The 18,129-nt window shown below is 40.5% G+C and overlaps 1 protein-coding gene across 1 annotated transcript; it reads right to left on the reverse strand.

Moving 5' to 3' along the window:
- Positions 1 to 2,495: 2,495 nt before the first annotated feature.
- Positions 2,496 to 7,893, reverse strand: slc14a2 (solute carrier family 14 member 2). The gene is made up of 10 exons (XM_068703566.1): positions 7,827 to 7,893; positions 7,370 to 7,435; positions 7,061 to 7,244; positions 5,680 to 5,869; positions 5,243 to 5,371; positions 4,837 to 5,029; positions 4,303 to 4,450; positions 3,916 to 4,050; positions 3,722 to 3,771; positions 2,496 to 3,634 (listed from the first exon to the last, which is right to left on the reverse strand). Exons 1-10 carry the CDS (start codon positions 7,848 to 7,850, stop codon positions 3,224 to 3,226), a joined length of 1,530 nt encoding a protein of 509 aa, XP_068559667.1. The 5' UTR covers positions 7,851 to 7,893; the 3' UTR covers positions 2,496 to 3,223.
- Positions 7,894 to 18,129: the final 10,236 nt, after the last annotated feature.

The raw sequence follows: 18,129 nt of genomic DNA on the forward strand, positions 1-18,129 counted from the left end.
CTGGATTAAATCAAAAGAAAAAGTACCCAACCACCGTGCCCTACCACCAATCCTAGGTGTAGTATGACTGTAGCAATCTCATAATGTGACTGATTGACTGATTTTGATAAACAGCCAGTGGTACCCATGCCATCTTTCAATTAAAGCTTGAGGCTACATCCATACTACTCCGTTTTCGTTTGGAAACAGAGTTTTCAAACGAAAACGATCTCCGTCCACACGGTGTTTCAGCCATCGTTTCCAAAATGATCTCCGTCCACATCACACGCCTGAAAACGAATATCACGTGACTCTTCACGTACACTGGACATGCGCCGATGTAAACAGGAAGTATATTGTCGTATTTTGTAACTAAGCAACCAGAGTAGTAAAGTAGTCTTTAATGATCGTAAGTACGTGTTTGATACTTAAGATCTTCTTTAAAATCTTCCTCTATAAACTCAAACAGATACAGTTCGTGGAAAGTTGTATAAGTTTTATTTTTCAGACTTAACGTTAGTTACAGCGCTGCGGGTCTCTCTCTCCCTCTCTCTGCTCACTGATCTCTTTCTCTCTCACGCCGCTCACTGATCTCTCTCTCTCTCTCTCCCTCTCTCCGCTCACTGATCTCGATCTCTCTCTCACACGGCTCACTGATCGCTACAATAACAGCTGTTTCCTCCGCAGACATGCAGACTTTAACTGGACAACAGCTGCTAGTAAAGACAACAAGGTCAGCAATGCCTGTAATCAGTTGTCCACGTTAAATTAACCTGGTAGTCGATCGCGGGTCTCTACGTCATTGTTTCCAAACGTATGCGTTTCCGTCCGTCCACACGAATACGCTACCCGGAGTTTTCAAAGTTATCCGGCTTTGGGATCGTTTCTAAACTCCTCCGTTTACAGTGCTCGAAAACGCCAGCGTAGTGTGGACGCTCAGTGTAAACGTAGCAAAACATATGCGTTTCCAAACGAAAACGGAGTAATGTGGATGTAGCCTGAATCTGCTGAACATCATGGGCCCTCGGAACAGTGTAGATGACATCATTCAAGTAAACTACACAACCATCCAAACCAGCAATCACTTGCTTCATTAAGCTCTGTAATGCTGCAGGGACATTTGTGCAAAGTTCTCCTGTGCAGATCAGTAGATCATAGGGGTATGATTTTTAAGGGAAGATTTACTGATCCGGTTTTGCTGAGCCAAAGAGATGTTTGTGAGAGATTTATAAGCAGAGGTCCAGAAATACTGTGAAAGTATTCAGTAGATTAGATTATCTCTCAATCGTCACATGCTTGCCTGTGGCCCTCTATCAGTTAATCTTGCCCCAGAAACCTTGCACCCACTGGAGTAAATCAAAAGAAAAAGTACATGACAGAAGTATAAACAAAAGGCAGGGGCATATCTGATCCCATGTAGGTTTACTGACCCGGTTTTGCTGAGCCAAAGAGATGTTTATGAGAGATCTATAAGCATCGTTTGGTTGTTTTACCAAAACAAGACAAGGTCTCAAGAAAGCTCAAACTAGAAGGTTGAGCAATGCACTTGTCAAACATACTGTATATACTGTACCTCTAAATGTTTGGATTGCAACATACAGCACAGTCCTTGTATTTCCCCTGTCCTGACTGTGCCATGTATCTAAATGATATATTACTTATTTCTCAAACAAGAACAAAAGCTTATCATACCAGATGATATATATTTACAGGTTTTTGTAATTATTAATCACAGATGATTTATTATTATGATTTATTATTATTTATAAATTATTATTATTATTAATTATTTATTAATTTGTAGTTATTTCATATTCAGATATTTATATATTGAATATTGTGTTGACTGTGGCTCAGAGGGAGAGCGGCAGAGATGGGCAGTATTTCTATTACTTGTATTTGAAATACATATTTCAATTACTTTTGAGTATTTTGTAATTTGTATTTGATAGGGCCGATAAAAAATCGAACGTAATTTGTAACAAAATACTTAAGTGTGGAGTAATTTTGTATTTAAAATACTCAAAATACTTTATCCACGAATCAAAAAACAGTTCACGAGTTCAACCTTCAGATCTTCAAGTTCAACAGATTGTCTGTCAAGGTAAATATTTTATCTGAGTGTGACAGATGTCAACTAACTAGATGTATAATGTATGTCTGGGTCTGGCTACATAGCCTATTGTATATACATGGTGATGGTTATAATATCAAGCTAGCAATCGATGCTAACATGCTAATGACGCTAGCATGCTGTCTAGGCTAGTGCATAGCCAGTGTTTAGCAAGTTAGCTTATTGGTCGAGTAGCTAGCTATAGGAAGAGGAAGATTGGGAGGTTGTATGTTCATGATAACCTTATCAAGAGACGTCTGACCATCTAATCTTACTGTATTACAAGTTATGCTGTATCTTCTCAATGTGAATGTCATAATATCAACTACTGGCAGATACTATAGTTCACAGTTAGCCAGGCTATGACAGTAGATGTCCATTTGTTAAAAAAAACAAAAAAACATTAAATATCCAATTTGTTTATATGAATATTAACATAACATTACAATTATTATGTGATAATGATATATATACAGTATCATAATTACATTTCAACAAACACATGTTGAAACTCCCTGATGCTGTTGTGATTAAACCAAGGCAGGTATAACCTATACTATGTGCAAGGATATGGTTATTTATGGTACATTTGTTATTATTTAAATTTGTGCTCCTGACATCTGGGGCATTTTTTGAAGAACCATGCCTATGTCCAACAGTTGTTGTAGACCTTGTTCAGTAGGAGACAGTAAAACCAGGTCATCAGCTGAAAACAATCACTTCACAACTGTATCTGGGAGGGAGAGGCCAGGAACAGAAGACAAAGTTCATTTATATACACAATAAATTAATTGGATTTAAATTACCCTGACGAACACCTCTTCTCTGATTGAAGAATTCAGTTTGTTTTGTCTATAATTTTAACATCACACTTATTTTTCAAATACATTGAATTAACCTCATCATACATTTAGCCTCTTATACCACAATGTAGATGTCTGTAAAAGAGTCCTTAACGCTAAATAGAATCAAAAGCTTTCTTGAGATCAGTGAAACAAGTTGTTTGTTAATTAAAGCGTGAATATACATGGTTGGTGGTGCAGTGTTTTGGGAGGATGTCAATACATTTTTTGCAAGATGGAGTGTTCCTCTCTATCCTCTGTCTATCTCTCCCGCTGCAGAAATCCAGTATTAAACATGATCCGCAACAGTGACCTCAGTTAGATCAACGTGTCTGATATCTTCAGCAACCTTTTGTTCAACCCCAGGTGCATAGCCTTCGACAGGTGTCCCGTCATCTTTACTGTCTGATGCCTCACTTGCTGCTCTATTTTCTTCCAGTCTTTCAAGCTCTAGCCTTAGTTGCTCTTTCTCGTTCAGTATCATCTCTTCTTTGTTGGTGTTCTTCTCACGTTCTATCCTCTCTTTCTCAGCCTTTTTCATTTTCTCCTGCTTCTTCAGCTTCCAGAAGAAGCCCAGGTTTTTCTCGGGGTATGTGACTTTGGCCAGCGGCAGCTTGAAGATCTTCTTCGTTCCCGTTGTTAAGAGGAGGAAAGTGATAGCAGAGAGACAGAAAGGCCAAGTGCAGGCTGGCAGACCAAACTGTAGATGAAAAACAAATCCCGTTGCTGTAAGTAACTTGTGTTTATTATGGACTGATATAGCATTACAAGTCAGAAAAAACCTTACCGTGGACATGATATTGGCAATGGCTGAGCCGAGGTATGCGCAGAAAAAAGCTATTCAGGAGAAGAAGAGAGATACTGTGAGATGACATTCATGTATCTGGTCGCTCTGCCAATGTTGCATGTGTCATGTTATCATCCTTTCTGAATTAGATTTCTTGTTATAGATAGTGTTTTAACTTCTGGATGTGTACTAACCACACGTGATGGCAAGCAGATGCACCTGCCAGGTGAGAGCGTAAAACATTCCTCCGATGGCAATGCAGGCTAACACACAGTTGTATCCCCAGAGGCCAAAGTAAATGTCTCCAAAAGGTGCTGCCAGTGCCAAGCCTGCAACATATGATAAATCACAGCAATCAAAGAAATGCCAAGTTACGTTTAAGGTTGGATTATCTTAATGAATGATGACCGTCCTGGTAATTTTGCAGAGATTTTGAGGGGATTTCATCTTGTGGTTGGAATATATTGACTTGAATTAATTCTGAAAGCATGTAAGGAAGTAAGTTTTTTGTAGTTGCAAGCTCTTTAAGCTTAAGGACAGAATTACTTTTGCATTCGACTATCAAGGTATTGTCCTCTCACCTGAAACCATGCCCACGGCAGATCCCAGGACGGCATGAGCGCAGGTGATAGGGGAGGAGATGAACAGTGAGATAATGAAGATTCCTCCAGTCCACGGGTTGTCACAGCCGTAGACCTGGCCTATTCCCACAGGCACCGACATGAACAGCTTGAGAGGTAAAGACATGGAGGTTGCATAACTGTAGGTCCACAACACAGCATGATTTACAACTGCAGGTGTTTCCACTGATGTTGCCTCATTAAACCTCTTGTCGGGCTGTGTAGAGAGACTGATTGATTTCCGTCACTCTCCTGTCAGCTTTGATGCACCCACACAACTCACACACACACTTATTTAATGTAGTACATTCAGATACCTGGCAGGGAACATGTTATATAAGCGCTGATGAATCTGTCACATCTAAATTACAGAACGTTGAAATGCCATCAGAACAAAGGTAAAAACATCTGATGTTCAAGTGCACAGCATCTACAGTGTACCAGCCCACAGAGAGCTGTGTAGCGTGTATAAACAAATCCTGGCCTGTCACTGACCTGGGCTACGTCGATTTCAGCCCAGGTAATGTTGGGCAGCTCTGAGCGAGGCTGAATGAGGACTTGGGGGAAGTGGTGGTTGTAGTGTCCAGTGGCAACCATGTGGAGACACACCAGGATGTTGAAGGGCAGGGTGAACACTGGCAGATCCCATCGACTGTTAATAGAAGCCAGGGCACTGGACACAATCGGGCTGAAAACAGAAAGATATAACATCACCCGTATTAGGTTTATTACCAACTCAGGACATATGGTCATTACATACTACTGCTACTGTAAACGGATACATTTTGACATTTGACATGTCATGTTTTGGTTACTTTATCTACTTTCTTACGTCTACCTCTCATTTCTTATGAAATGAATACACTGCATAATTTTATCATTAGTCAATCTTGTTGCTCACCACATCATGGACATGAAGATGTTTGGTAGCAGGAGCCACCAGTACCAGTCTCCTTTGTTGGAGAACACCGCCATCAGCAGACCCACCAGGATGCCATTGTAACCGTACAGCCCTGCAGCTATTGCACCCCTGAATGAAAAGTTATTTCAATTGATTAATTCAACATATTCTGCTAAACAAAACTATCTAAAATCGCCAGTCATTTCACCTTCCTCTAAGGAAATAATCATCCAGTTTTGTCTATAATTTTTTGCATCATGTTTCAGGTCAATACGCCTACTGTTGATGTGAGTATTAGCGAGTCATGGGGATTTAGTGTGAATGAAGGTAGGTAAAGTTTAAGTGAGTGCTAATTCACATCCAACTTTCTTTATAGACAGTAACATCTAATTCAGATTCAATTTATTAATATCTCTGTAGCATTAGTTTGTTCAAACCTGTTTTGTTGCAGAATAAGGGCAGAAATGGTGGCAAAGAGCGTGCCCACAAAGCCGTTGAGAGCCCACCAGTAGTTTTGCAAGATGAGGCCAGCAAAAATGATGAGGCCACTTAGAGGGTTGTTGACGAACATCACCTGAGCAGCTCCACGCAAAACCCAGTCCAGCAACTGCAGCAAGAAAAACTGCTCTGGAGGACAGAAATAAAGAACAGACAGACAGCATTGACATTTGCCCAGAGCTGCTTGATAGGCTTTCCACATTGAATGTTGTGCAAGCTTTAGGTTTCTCATGCTCACAGTCTGGGACTCTGAGATAAATAATGACAGCGGATACATCTGTGTCACAAAATGATTGTTCAAGGTCACAGAAGCCATATCTTATATGAACAACAGGTCTGTCGACTGAAACAGAGTAGTTAACACTGTATCTTATCTTCACAGGGAACATGTTGCAAATAAGTAGAGCCGAATAATGTAGAGCCGAATAATGCAGTCAAGAAGGTAGCACATTTCCTCATGTTTGGGTACTTTTCCTCTGTGAGTAAGTTCCAAAACTGTCCATGAGCTCTAGACTTCAGCTGAATGTCAGCCTGTAGTGTCAAAACATCATCCTCCATTCCAGACGAGTTCAGGTGAAACAGCGTTGTAATTTTTGAATCAACCTCAATATCTTCCCGAAATGTGCAGCACATAAATGTAGCGACTGGCTCGAGTAAAGCAAAGCTTTGAAAGAGTTTGTCAAACTCTGACAGACACTTGTCAATCTGCTCTGTGTAGTTGTGCGCCGTCAAGTAGCTTCTGTAGTAGAAATAAATTGGGAGGCTAACTAATTAGCTCGCCGGAGTTTTGCGGTTGCTCGCGCATACGTGGTGACCCGTGTGTTAGAAAAAACGTGATCTCAGCCTGGCTCCCATGTACGTCAATCAAGTGGCAAATGCCATGGGGACATCACATTTTTTTTGAATGGCTTGCGATCTACCCGCACTACCTCCGACGTATTGGGCACCCCTGCTCTAAACTCTCTATAGCCTGGCTTACCTTGACGGTGCAGTTTCAAGTTCCTGTCAGTGACACATAGGTGTTTGTAGGTGGGTATAACACATTGCATGGTTGCGTGTTACTTGTTATTCAATTCTAGTTTCGTAACTGAACTCAAGGTAGAGTATCCCAGCTGATGAACACAGATTGCCAATAATTTTACAGCAACGTTGCGCACCCTTTTTAGTGTAGGGATTTAACTTTTATTTCCCAGGCTGTTGTTGTACAATGGTTATCAGTGTCAAGTTGTTTATAACATCCAGCAATTTTTAATAATGTCATCAGTATTTTTATCCTTTGTATTGACCAAGAGCAAGTAAAGAAAATTAGAGTTGACTTACTTTCCATCCATTTTCCAAACACCTTCATGTCTCCAGAGAAGTAGGAGACTCCTTTGAGGAAGCGAGCCCTGGCCGTCTGCTCATTTCTTGGACCTGGCTGCTCAGGCTCAGGCTCCTTTCTGTCCAACTGATAGTTGTCATGCTCAGATGGCAGGTCAGGGTTAGCCATCAGGGGCTGGAGCTCCTGCAACCCCCATTTTTGTGGTTAGAAATGAATTAGAGATTCTCATTCCAAGACAGTTTGAAGCATGTAAAATACACACAACATGGAACTTATGTTGTGCATCTAAACTGTGAACATTGACTTACAGTGAATATGATAGCAGGAGAGGAGCAGGCAGCCGAACTGGAACTGTTGATATTCTTCTGAATATCCTGAGAGGAGAGCGGAAAAGTTGTCACTCAGCAGTACATTAAGTCTTCATCACTATAAATAATACAAAAATACATATATTTGTGAAGTATTTCAAAATGAAAAGGAAAATGAAAGAAAAAAGAAAGAAGTGATTATGATTTTGCTTTATTTACTGCATATAATGCTGTTCCATGGGTTCTAACTATGGTCAAAGATTTGAGTTCATTGAATTTGAATTAACTATCCATCAAAATCAATGCTCTCAGATGAGGGAATAATATACCTTTCATAATTTTGTACCTATAATCTTTGAATATTAGTTAATTTGATCAAGCAGGCACACATTCATTTAAGTTTAGTAACATTTTACTTTCTTGCTTGACTTTAAAAAACAATTACAAGTGCTCCTACCTTTGTGCAATGGGTTCCAGGCATGTGTCCTAGAATAGACGTAGGCCAGCTTCTGTCAAGCTGTGCTACAGAGGTTTCAACTGAACGCTTTTATAGCAACAGACCGCAGACAAAAACACTCCTCTCAGCTATCAGTCTCTACAGGAATCTCTGTCACTCTCTCTGTCTGTGATCATTTTTGCCACCCCCAAGACAGATCTAAGAATTTTTCCAGGGTTTACAGCTTCCTCCCACAGTCCAAAGCTTAGGTTAATTATGGAAATTTTATTTAATTTTTTTTAATTTAAATGACATATTATATCCGTAGGAGTTATGACTACATGCCATGCATCCTACTTGTTATGTGTTTTTCTGACTTCCTATCAGATCTTGATATATTGTTTTGGGGCTTTGTGATATAGGCTACTTACCTGTGTGATAAAGTCAAAACAGGTAAATAAGGCAAACTGTTCAAATTCAGAAGGAAGTGGTTGTATATTTGGTTGTCTAGTATTTACTTATGTTTGCTAATCCTGATGAAGAAACTTAAAGGATTCCTTCTTTAAGAAGTGGATGCATTAATAATGTAAGCCAAATCATGTGTCTGTTGTTTTTTATTGTTAGTCGTGGTATGCAATATATTGATTTACGTTTGTTCACAATGCAGAAAAATTATTCATTCATCCTCCATTCATTCCCTTCACTCAATAAATGGTAAAATGGCTCTTTGATGCTTGTGTTTAATTTGCACACCAGCTACAAGCTTTATGGTCCAGTCAATCACTTACTCCCTAATCAAACAATAATAATCTAAATTGAGTTTACATTATATCGTCTTTTATTTTGAATATATTGAGGTGTTTTTGGTCAAATAAGAGACAATTTTAACCATCTGAGGAGTTTAGAATGGAAATGTATCTTTGGTGGAACTGGTAACAACTCATAAACATCTGTAAATACAGTATTTATTCTGTTGTACAAAATGATCATCATCACATGATATCAAAGTCACATCACCATCAACAGCAGACACACACATGCGCACAACACAGACTTACAGATGGATAATGCGAGGGCAGAGGGGTATGTTTGTTCCTTCAGCATTTATTTAGTCGTTAAACACAATTACAGTACAGTTACACAGCAGATGATCAGCAGTGATTGCTGCTGCAGACATCTAGTCATCGCTGAAGAAGGAAGAGGAGTAGCCTGAAAGAGATTTCCAACATTTTTCTTAAGCTCATTAAAAGAGCAATCAACAAACTGCTATGTTTTTTTTTCCTTTGTCAACTCTTGAAATAGTTTGAGTTGTGAAATATTGTTGTTTCACATGTTGGTTCACTTGGATGCATGTAAATTGACATGACCTTTTTTCAACACATTTGTCTTTCCCAGCAAACATGACAAACACTTGTGTAGTTGCAAAATATGTTGTTAGCATATGAGCATATCAAAAACACACCAACCACAACAATCGTTTTCTATTCTCCAAGGGTGTGACATACAAATATCTGACAATACAATCATACAAAGTTCATGGCACCGATGGCAGCTGTTCCGTGACATAATGTTCTATATCAGCAGATGTTTAACCTGTCTGTCCAGTTACCTAAAGCAGTTATTGAATGGACCAACTTCTTAATGATTTACTGCTTCTTTGCACCTGTCTTCCTGGAAACTCAATGTGGCATAACTGAGTGGTATGTGTTTCTTGACAAGAAAATAGGAATGTGTGGAAGGCCATTTGAGCACATAACATTGGTCATGTTAACATGCCAAATTGTCTATGTGTTAACGCAACAGAAATTGACGCTCTAACATGTCAGGAAGTTTTTGTACTCTGTAAGATGTCTAATTTTGGCATGTTGAAATACATATCTGTCACAGCCAACAGGTTTTCTAATAGGGGTTTTAGAAAGGAAGTCTGTGCTCAGCCCTCCCCTGCACTGCCTGTTCACGTTTGACTGAGTGGCCCCCCCCCCCCACAACTCCAACAGCATCATTTAGTTTTAACACAACTGTCATCGGCCTGATCACTGACGATGATGAGACGGCCCAAAGAGAGGAGGTCAGAGCCCTGACATCTTGGTGCCAGAACAAAAACCTCGATGATTTTCTTTTTATACTTTGCCTATTCATTCTGCATGGTTGAAGGGAGATCTAGGATTTTCGTTCCCGGCGAGTGCTTCTCTGTAATTGTTGTGCATACAGTTTGACAATCTATATCTTGAAACCTAACCGATTGGATTGTATTCTTTTAATTTACGGTGCTTCCAGCTTCTGCGACAAAGTGGCATGTTTCAAGTAGCTTTACATGGGAGTTGTGTGGGCTTTAATGTCAATGGCACACGGAGATTTTGGAAAATCTGAACACTGATTTGTTTAACAGCCGCTTGAGCATCAGTGGTCTTTAAAAGAGTAGGTTGACAGTGACATCTAGTGGAAAGATAAGAAATGACACACCAACTGTGTCTTTACTTCCTTCCTCATGATCACTTGACCTGTAGGCCTCACACTGGAGCAAACCAACAAATTCCTCTGGATCCATTCAAGCAGCTTCTTCACTACAGACTGAGAAGGTTATTTCATAGTTAATACACAAACTCTTGCGAAATCAAACTAATCAGGCCAAGCTGCGTGCAGGATCAGAGTCTTCTGCCCTTTACTTCTACAGAGCGAGATCTGACAAAATTAGAAAAGGCAGCAATTCAGTGTTTTCATGCAGCTAACTGAGCCTCATGCACACACAAAAAGGACGGGGCTATAGTGTGCCCCTATGCATGGGTTTGTTTCTGTGTGTGTGTGTGTGTGTGTGTGTGTGTGTGTGTGTGTGTGTGTGTGTGTGTGTGTGTGTGATGGGGTGGTGGGTTGTGAAGGAGCTCTCCAGTCTCTGCCAGAGTCTATGGAACCTGATACTTGATGACTCCCCATCAGAAGAATGTGAGTTTCCTTCTCTTGGAGCATCTGGCACGACGCCCAACCACATCTCCATCTGTGTGTTTGTGTGTGTGTGAGTGTGTTGTTACTATTTGCCCCTTTTCCAGAATGAGCGGCCTCTTTCAGCGCAGTGAGACATTCTTTGTATGATGGTTGTCTGATTTGTTTTCTTAGTGTTCTGCTAATATGCCGTCACATTCATTTGAAACTTTCTAGGACACTTCCAGGCTTTCGGAGGATTTAAATAACCTAACAATAAGTGTGGATATTTTTCTTAATCAACACACACGCCAGGAACAGTTATAAACCAACCTTAATCCTAAAAAATATCCCATTATATATCCTTCATATATAACACAGTATGATGTCATGTAGATGTAATAATGCCACCAGTTAGTGACTGAGCTGCTTTATACATGACATTTAAATTACAAAAACAATAGGCATCAAACTGCCTAAGAGAACGATGGACTTCCAATGAACCCAAAAATCTAAATAAACGTCACAGAATATCTGTATCACTCATACAAACAACTTGTCACTTGATACTGTGCTTTATTGGGACCTTAGAAATACACCTGCCATGACATAGTTGTGTCCCCTAGCAATGCTGGAGTAGCCCATACCATAGATGTATAAAAAGAACGGAGTATATACGTCATTTGCGTGCAAAAGCTCACGAACGTCGGCGAAAAGCAAGCTGCACCCAGCATGCCGTTCGGTTGTGTGCCCGTTAATAGGAGTCCCCTTTTAATACACAGCACAGTGTGTACATAAAATGGGCCCTATGTTTACATTGGTTACTATGAAGCGATATATTCGGTCAAAATCTGTTTCCATGTCACTTCCCATTGGAGTTAATAGACTCAACCTGCTGCTGGTCTCCTAAAGAGACAGGCCAGTGGCAAGCCCACGTGATACAGATTCAGGAAGCTCTCAGTGGGCCGTCTCCTTTCTGAACGATATATAATAAAAGTTTCTACAAATATTACAGTGGCAGGGACGTGCGGTCAGGGGAGGCAGGTGAGGCAGAGCCTCACCTGTCATCATGACAAGTTAAAAAACAAATAATGCTAAAATAAAATAAATATTAATATTTCTCTACTGATCTGTGCTATAAATGTAATTTCTGTATGATTCCAATCATTTCAAGCATTTCTATAATCAAAATCGCTGAATTAGAGCATGTCCTGTTCAAACAGAGGAGACACGTGAGGTGAGGCAGTGACGAGCTGTGCCTCACCTCAGATTGCGCAATCCCTCACAAACTGGGTTGAGCGCGTGCCTTTTGCTTTCTCATTGTTTGTCACCACTGTAATATTTGTAGACACTTTTATTATATGTCCTTTCTTTACATAGAATAGGTAATGTATTTCACGTCTGTGTAGAACATATTTAGTGTTGCTGATCTGACAGAAACCGCAGTGAAAAAGAGGGGAGGCAAACACTACTCTGCCTCAAAGAAGAGCCCACGGGTCGGGTTCATGCTTGTTCTGTCGTTGCTCTTCTTCTACACTTTTCTTCTTCTTATATTTTGCTTTGACCACAAAAATGTAAGATTCTATATCCAAGCTTAAAAATGGCTCAAAAAACAAGGAAATATGACCAAATCAACAGCAATTCAACGTCGGACAGGTAAAGTAACCTTTTATGTGTTTGTTGTTCTCTTTATACATCCATGATTAATACACAGATTATGCGGAATCTCACGATTTTCGCGGGTGGCGCCCGTGAGCGCTCCGCTTCTAAACGCTGTCGGTGGAATCAAATATGTACCTTACCTATGTGTGTGTAAAGAATGCTGATATGAGAAACAACCAGTAGTCAATGTGCAAGCTGCCAATTGAATGGTGATTTAAGCTACTCTATTGGGTTCATATATTTGTAAATCTGACTTATGTAGTGTCAGTGCCTCACCGGCCACGAACCTCACCGCACGTCACTGGTGACAAACAATGAGAAAGCAAAAGGCACGCGCTCAACCCAGTTAGTGAGGGATTGCGCAACGTGTCTCCTCTGTTTGAACAGGACATGCGATAATTCAGCGATTTTTATTATAGAAATGCTTGAAATGATTGGAATCATACATAAATTACATTTATAGCACAGATCAGTAAAGAAATATTAATATTTATTTTATTTTAGCATTATTTGTTTTTTACTTGTCATGATGACAGGTGAGGCTCTGCCTCCCCTGACCGCACGTCCCTGACCAAGAACTCACACTACACTGCACTTCCTTGGGTCCTCAGCAATACTGCAGCCAAGTGTGAAGTTGATCGGCTGAATGACAAAATTGAAGGACATATACACATACAAACAGAGACTCCTCCCATTTTAGTTAGATTCGATTTTTAATAAGATGTTCCTGTAGTTGATGGTTTCACTTAGCAGACTTTTGGACATTAAAACTAAAGTAAGAGGAGCTGGGAGAATACAAATTAGACCTTTCACCAGCTACTCCATACATAATCAAACATTTTTAAAAAATAGGGTTTTTTTTGTGAGTTTCTTTTTGGTTTTTAAAGTTTTCTCTTTTTATTTGTTCTGCAGTAGAGAATATTGAGAAAAAACTCCCCTTTGACATTACCACTTGAAAAACATAATTAAGTGTGTGTGTATGTGTGTGTGTGTGTGTGTGTGTGTGTGTGTGTGTGTGTGTGTGACAGCAGGGGAGGCGAGTGAGAGCAGGTATGAGTGAAGACAAAGACTCACTTGTTCACAGCGGTGCTTTATCCTCATTACACTCCTCATTTGTTTACACTGTTAACTCTCATTTCCTCCATCCTTCACTGCCTCTCGCTCTCTCTCTCTCTCTCTCTCTCTCTCTCTCTCTCTCTCTCTCTCTCTCGCTCTCTCTCTCGCTGGTGACACATTCATTCAGCACATGATCTGTAATCAGTGTTATACTCTTGCCTCCCCTCACTCATGACATGGGTTGCATCTCAAACATGTTACTGTAAATTGGTCCGTACGCCGTGTTGGCAGGACACGCAGGCTTACAAACATTTCACATCTGAATCAATAAGCTGAGGCGCTAAGCAAGATGAGGAGAAGTCAACAGACATCTTTTGGAGGATTATTAGGAGGGTGAAGTAGTGGAAGTGTATTTGGTGGTGATGAGTTACACCAGTTGGTGGAAGGGAGATGTGAGCGAGGGGGTTAACTGTGAAGCAAACTCTTGGTTCACAAAGAGACGGGCCTACAGAATTAAAATCAGACCGTCAGAGAAAATGGGAGTAGAAGAGATAGATGAAGAAAACGAAAGAGAGGGAGAAGGGAAGAAAGAGGGAGAGAGAAGGAGAGCAAAAGACAGAAAGTAATTGGTTCTATGATGGCTTCCAGCTGCATGGCACTCGGCCAGAGACCAACTCTTCATGACAAACTCAAACACTCACACGCACGCACACACACACACACACACACACACACACACACACACACACACACACACACACACACACACACACACACACACACAAACACACACACACACACACTCTTCAAGTCAGTAGTGCAACATAAACATAAGATCTTGGTATTTTCTGACAATACATGTTTGTTTGCTCCACTGTAAAAAAATCCATTTTGTGATTGAAATAATGGCCTGTTACTTCCAATCATTTCTTCCTGCTCTGGTGGCTGAAAATGTATAACACACATACAAATGTTTGTTAGTCTATACTTATATGCGGGATACGAGGGACAAATGCTTTTTTAAGAGCTATACCTCTGCAGCTTGAGGCGTTACATCAGCTAGCACGAGGGTGCAGAAGACTGGGGACCACAATGACATGCAACGTTACAAAGTACATTACCCATCCATTCAATATCTCTCTTCTGCAATTACAACATTATCTCATTTTAGCATGAAGATAGAAAGGAGCGCCCTATATGTGCTGGTAAACAACTTTACACTAACGGTTTAATAAAGATCCTCCTGTGAAAAGTGGAGCTGAAGCTCAGCTGGAGACATCAACACATGGTGACAATGACTCCCTGACAACCGTTTGTCATATACTGCACATATGGGCAGATGTGAACGGTTTGTTGGTGATATATGTTTGTGTGTATATGATTGTTGGAGGCTTAATGTGGCATCTGTTTGAGAGCTAGTAAATTAGCAAGTTTCTCTGCGATGGAAGCGACAGAGTGTCACTCAAAACAAATTGCTCACACACTCACACACATACTAGCTCATACAGAGTGCACATCACAACAAAACCACAATCATGAAAGTTATTATAAACATTAAATAGTGGAAACATGGTAAATAACTTCAAATCAGGGCTGTGTGGCAGGAGAGAATAACAGATGAACAACAATTCTATAATTTACAAACACTGTCAACAAATAATCAATCAAAATTAAATATTTCTATTACAGTATTGTACATATTTTAAAATCACTGAAAACGTGCCCTATTTTGTCAAAAAAACACATGCAAGTTACAACTGTGTTGGATTAACAGGCAAATAAGTCGACTGAAAAATAAAAGAATTTAATATTTAATTATTGCATATTATATGAATGAACAGTTCCCAACATGCCTGAATTTGGCATTTTCAGTTCAAGGACTTTTTTCTGTTACATTTGTAAACATTTTCAAAACGCCAAATCACTGTTCTAAAACGTAACAGAAGTCATTAATTATCAATTTTTTTTATGACGTAAGTGAGCTTGACTGAAATATTTATCAAGACAGAGATAGGGAAGGGAATTAGAGCTCATTTTTGGCTCTAATGTCAATCTCTAAAGAGAATCTCTAATTGATAAGCAGCTTACACTTTACTCCACTCTGCAGGTTAGTCATGGGCTGTTCAGTAACTCCTAAAACAAGGCTTTCAGATGGCTAATCATCGTGTTGAGCCAGTAAAGCCGTCTGCTGTTTGACATTCTCACAGCTTTTCGCTCTTTCCCTCCAACCCTAGTTGCCTAGAGGCTTTATCCACTAAGTCAAAACATTGGCAGCTTCAATATTTTAATCCCTTTTTGAAAACTGATTTTCCCCTTTATGGCTCATGCTCATCTGTTTTTATGTGGCCGTGACCAAGAGAATAATGTTATTAGAGTCCAAGTAAAGATGCGAGCATTGTTTGGATCAGATAGACCTTGATGAGGGCTGGAAAGAGCAAGTAAATGTATCTTTGTGGCGAGCCAAATTTCTCCCGCTCCCTCTCCCTCTCTTGCATTGATGGATGTCCACCGCTTTGCTCTCAAGCAGATGGTAGAGGCATTAGGACGGGGATCTTCAGAAACCAGAGAACTGAAATTATTATCTCTGACATTTCAATATAGCCTTTAGTCCAAGCTTCCACTAGAGCTTCCAAATCCATTTAAGCTAATCTAGACCCCTCTTCACACAGCTTATCCTTCTCAAGGCTCTTCCTTTTTAAACCCCTTGGATCACTGCTCGTCAAAATCATCTCAAACAATTTACAGTGTGTAGAACGCCCCTACACCATAAAGACACTGTCGTGTAATGACATTTAAACCCTCAGATACTGACTGGAAGTGACTGTATCCATTTCTCTCGGTGTTTATGCTCTCAGCAGGAGACGAGCCAAATCCAAGGCTATGGCACGGTGAATTAGCATTGCATGAGTCGACTGTGGTCTTCACTTTCGCAGCAATATGAGCTGTTATCAGAATCACAGAGAGTCTTATTATGCATGCTAGTAAATGACTAATATTTAATGAGACCCACATTTAACCTTCTAATGGCTCTTTATTAGACTAACAAGCTATGCCCCAGTGTGTAGGCTGTATGTGTGTGTGTGTGTGTGTGTGTGTGTGTGTGTGTGTGTGTGCGTGCGTGTGTGCGTGTGTGTGTGTGTGTGTGTGGGTATATGAGAGCAGCAGTGAAACACTAATTAAGCTGTCGGATGGTGCAGCAGATTAGGCAGGCCCCCTGCAGAGTCTATGGCCCCGGTAGGCAAACAGGCTTCATCCCTGAGTCAGCCAACCCAAATACATCTGAGCCCAGCACTACACAGAGCTCAGCAATAACATCAGTGCTCACTACACCCAAATATCTTTAGTCCAGTGAGGACGGATCAGATGGCCTGCCAGAGCCAACAGCCCAGACTGCTGCTTGATTCAGAGAAGGCTTGACACAGATTTAAACTTCAGCTGAAAGGGAGATTGTTCACCCTTCTCTCTACACACATATTAGTATGCATAGAATTGCATGTGTTCATATGCGTTGAGCATGTATGCACGTGCAGATCAACATGCCAAAAATGCTTAAACACAGAAAATGGTGTCAGAGATAAAGTTAAGGAAGAAGAAAAAGAGATGAGGAGTTTGAATATTTTGCATAGCGTTTGTTTCATGGTTTCAAAAACCACAAGACTATAAAGTTATTGTCTGATGTGTGTGTGTGTTTTTAGATGTAGTTACCCCACCACAGAAGGAAGGAAACTCTAGCCTCGGCTTTGCACAAATAACAGTTGAAACTACTGTAAGAGGTATGATGGGGCAAATGTTAAAATAACTTTTAACAGCTTATTAGTTAAGTTGATTTCTCTTACTGTCTTTAGCTTTTTCTCTCTCTCTCACACACACACACACACACACACACACACACACACACACTTCATCTGCTGTCAGTTAACATAAATGAATGAGGTAAGTTCTGTTCTGGTCCTTCTCTTGTAGTCCAGCTCAGCACTGAGATGGGCTGTGCGTCTCTGAAGGTTTTGTGAGTCCTTCATCCACGTCCTGACCTGGGTTTAAATAAATTAATGAAGGAGGTTGCTTCACATTTCCCACCATATGAATAACACATATTTTTTTGTCTCTATTGGATTTGTGGGTTTTTCACTCAGGGTGGCCACAGATTCTGATCTGGACTTCTCTTACATTTAGTAGAGCAACAGAAACGGCATCCTGTCCAAAGGGAACACAGCACTGTTACCCCACCTCTCAGTGTGTGAGCCGATGAACAAACCGCAAACAAGTAAAAGATCGGTTTCAACCTTTTACGTGATTTGTTAGATGGAGACTATTTCAGCTGAAAGCCCTTCCCAGGCTGTGTGCATGTACCTACGTGCCTGTGCATGGCCTGTGTGTGACTGCAGCTCGTCCTGGAGGATGTGAGGCTGCTCTCCCAGGCTCTTAAAATGGCCGCCTGGAGGCATGGAGGAATAAGGCTCCTTTTTATTAATGCTACACCTTTGATTAATCTGAGCAAATCTGTTCCCCATCCAATGGCTGACAGCTCTGTGGCTGAGGCAGGGACCCCAATACACAAACACACACACACACACACACACACACACACACACACACACACACACACACACACACACACACACACACACACACACACACACACAAACACTGTCTGTGAGTGTTGACACAGTCCAGATGTTGGCAGCTCTGT

The sequence above is a fragment of the Cebidichthys violaceus genome, unplaced genomic scaffold, assembly GCF_023349555.1.
Source record: "Cebidichthys violaceus isolate CVI_PGR_0920_01 unplaced genomic scaffold, fCebVio1.0.p SCAF_9, whole genome shotgun sequence".
Lineage (NCBI taxonomy): Eukaryota > Metazoa > Chordata > Actinopteri > Perciformes > Stichaeidae > Cebidichthys > Cebidichthys violaceus.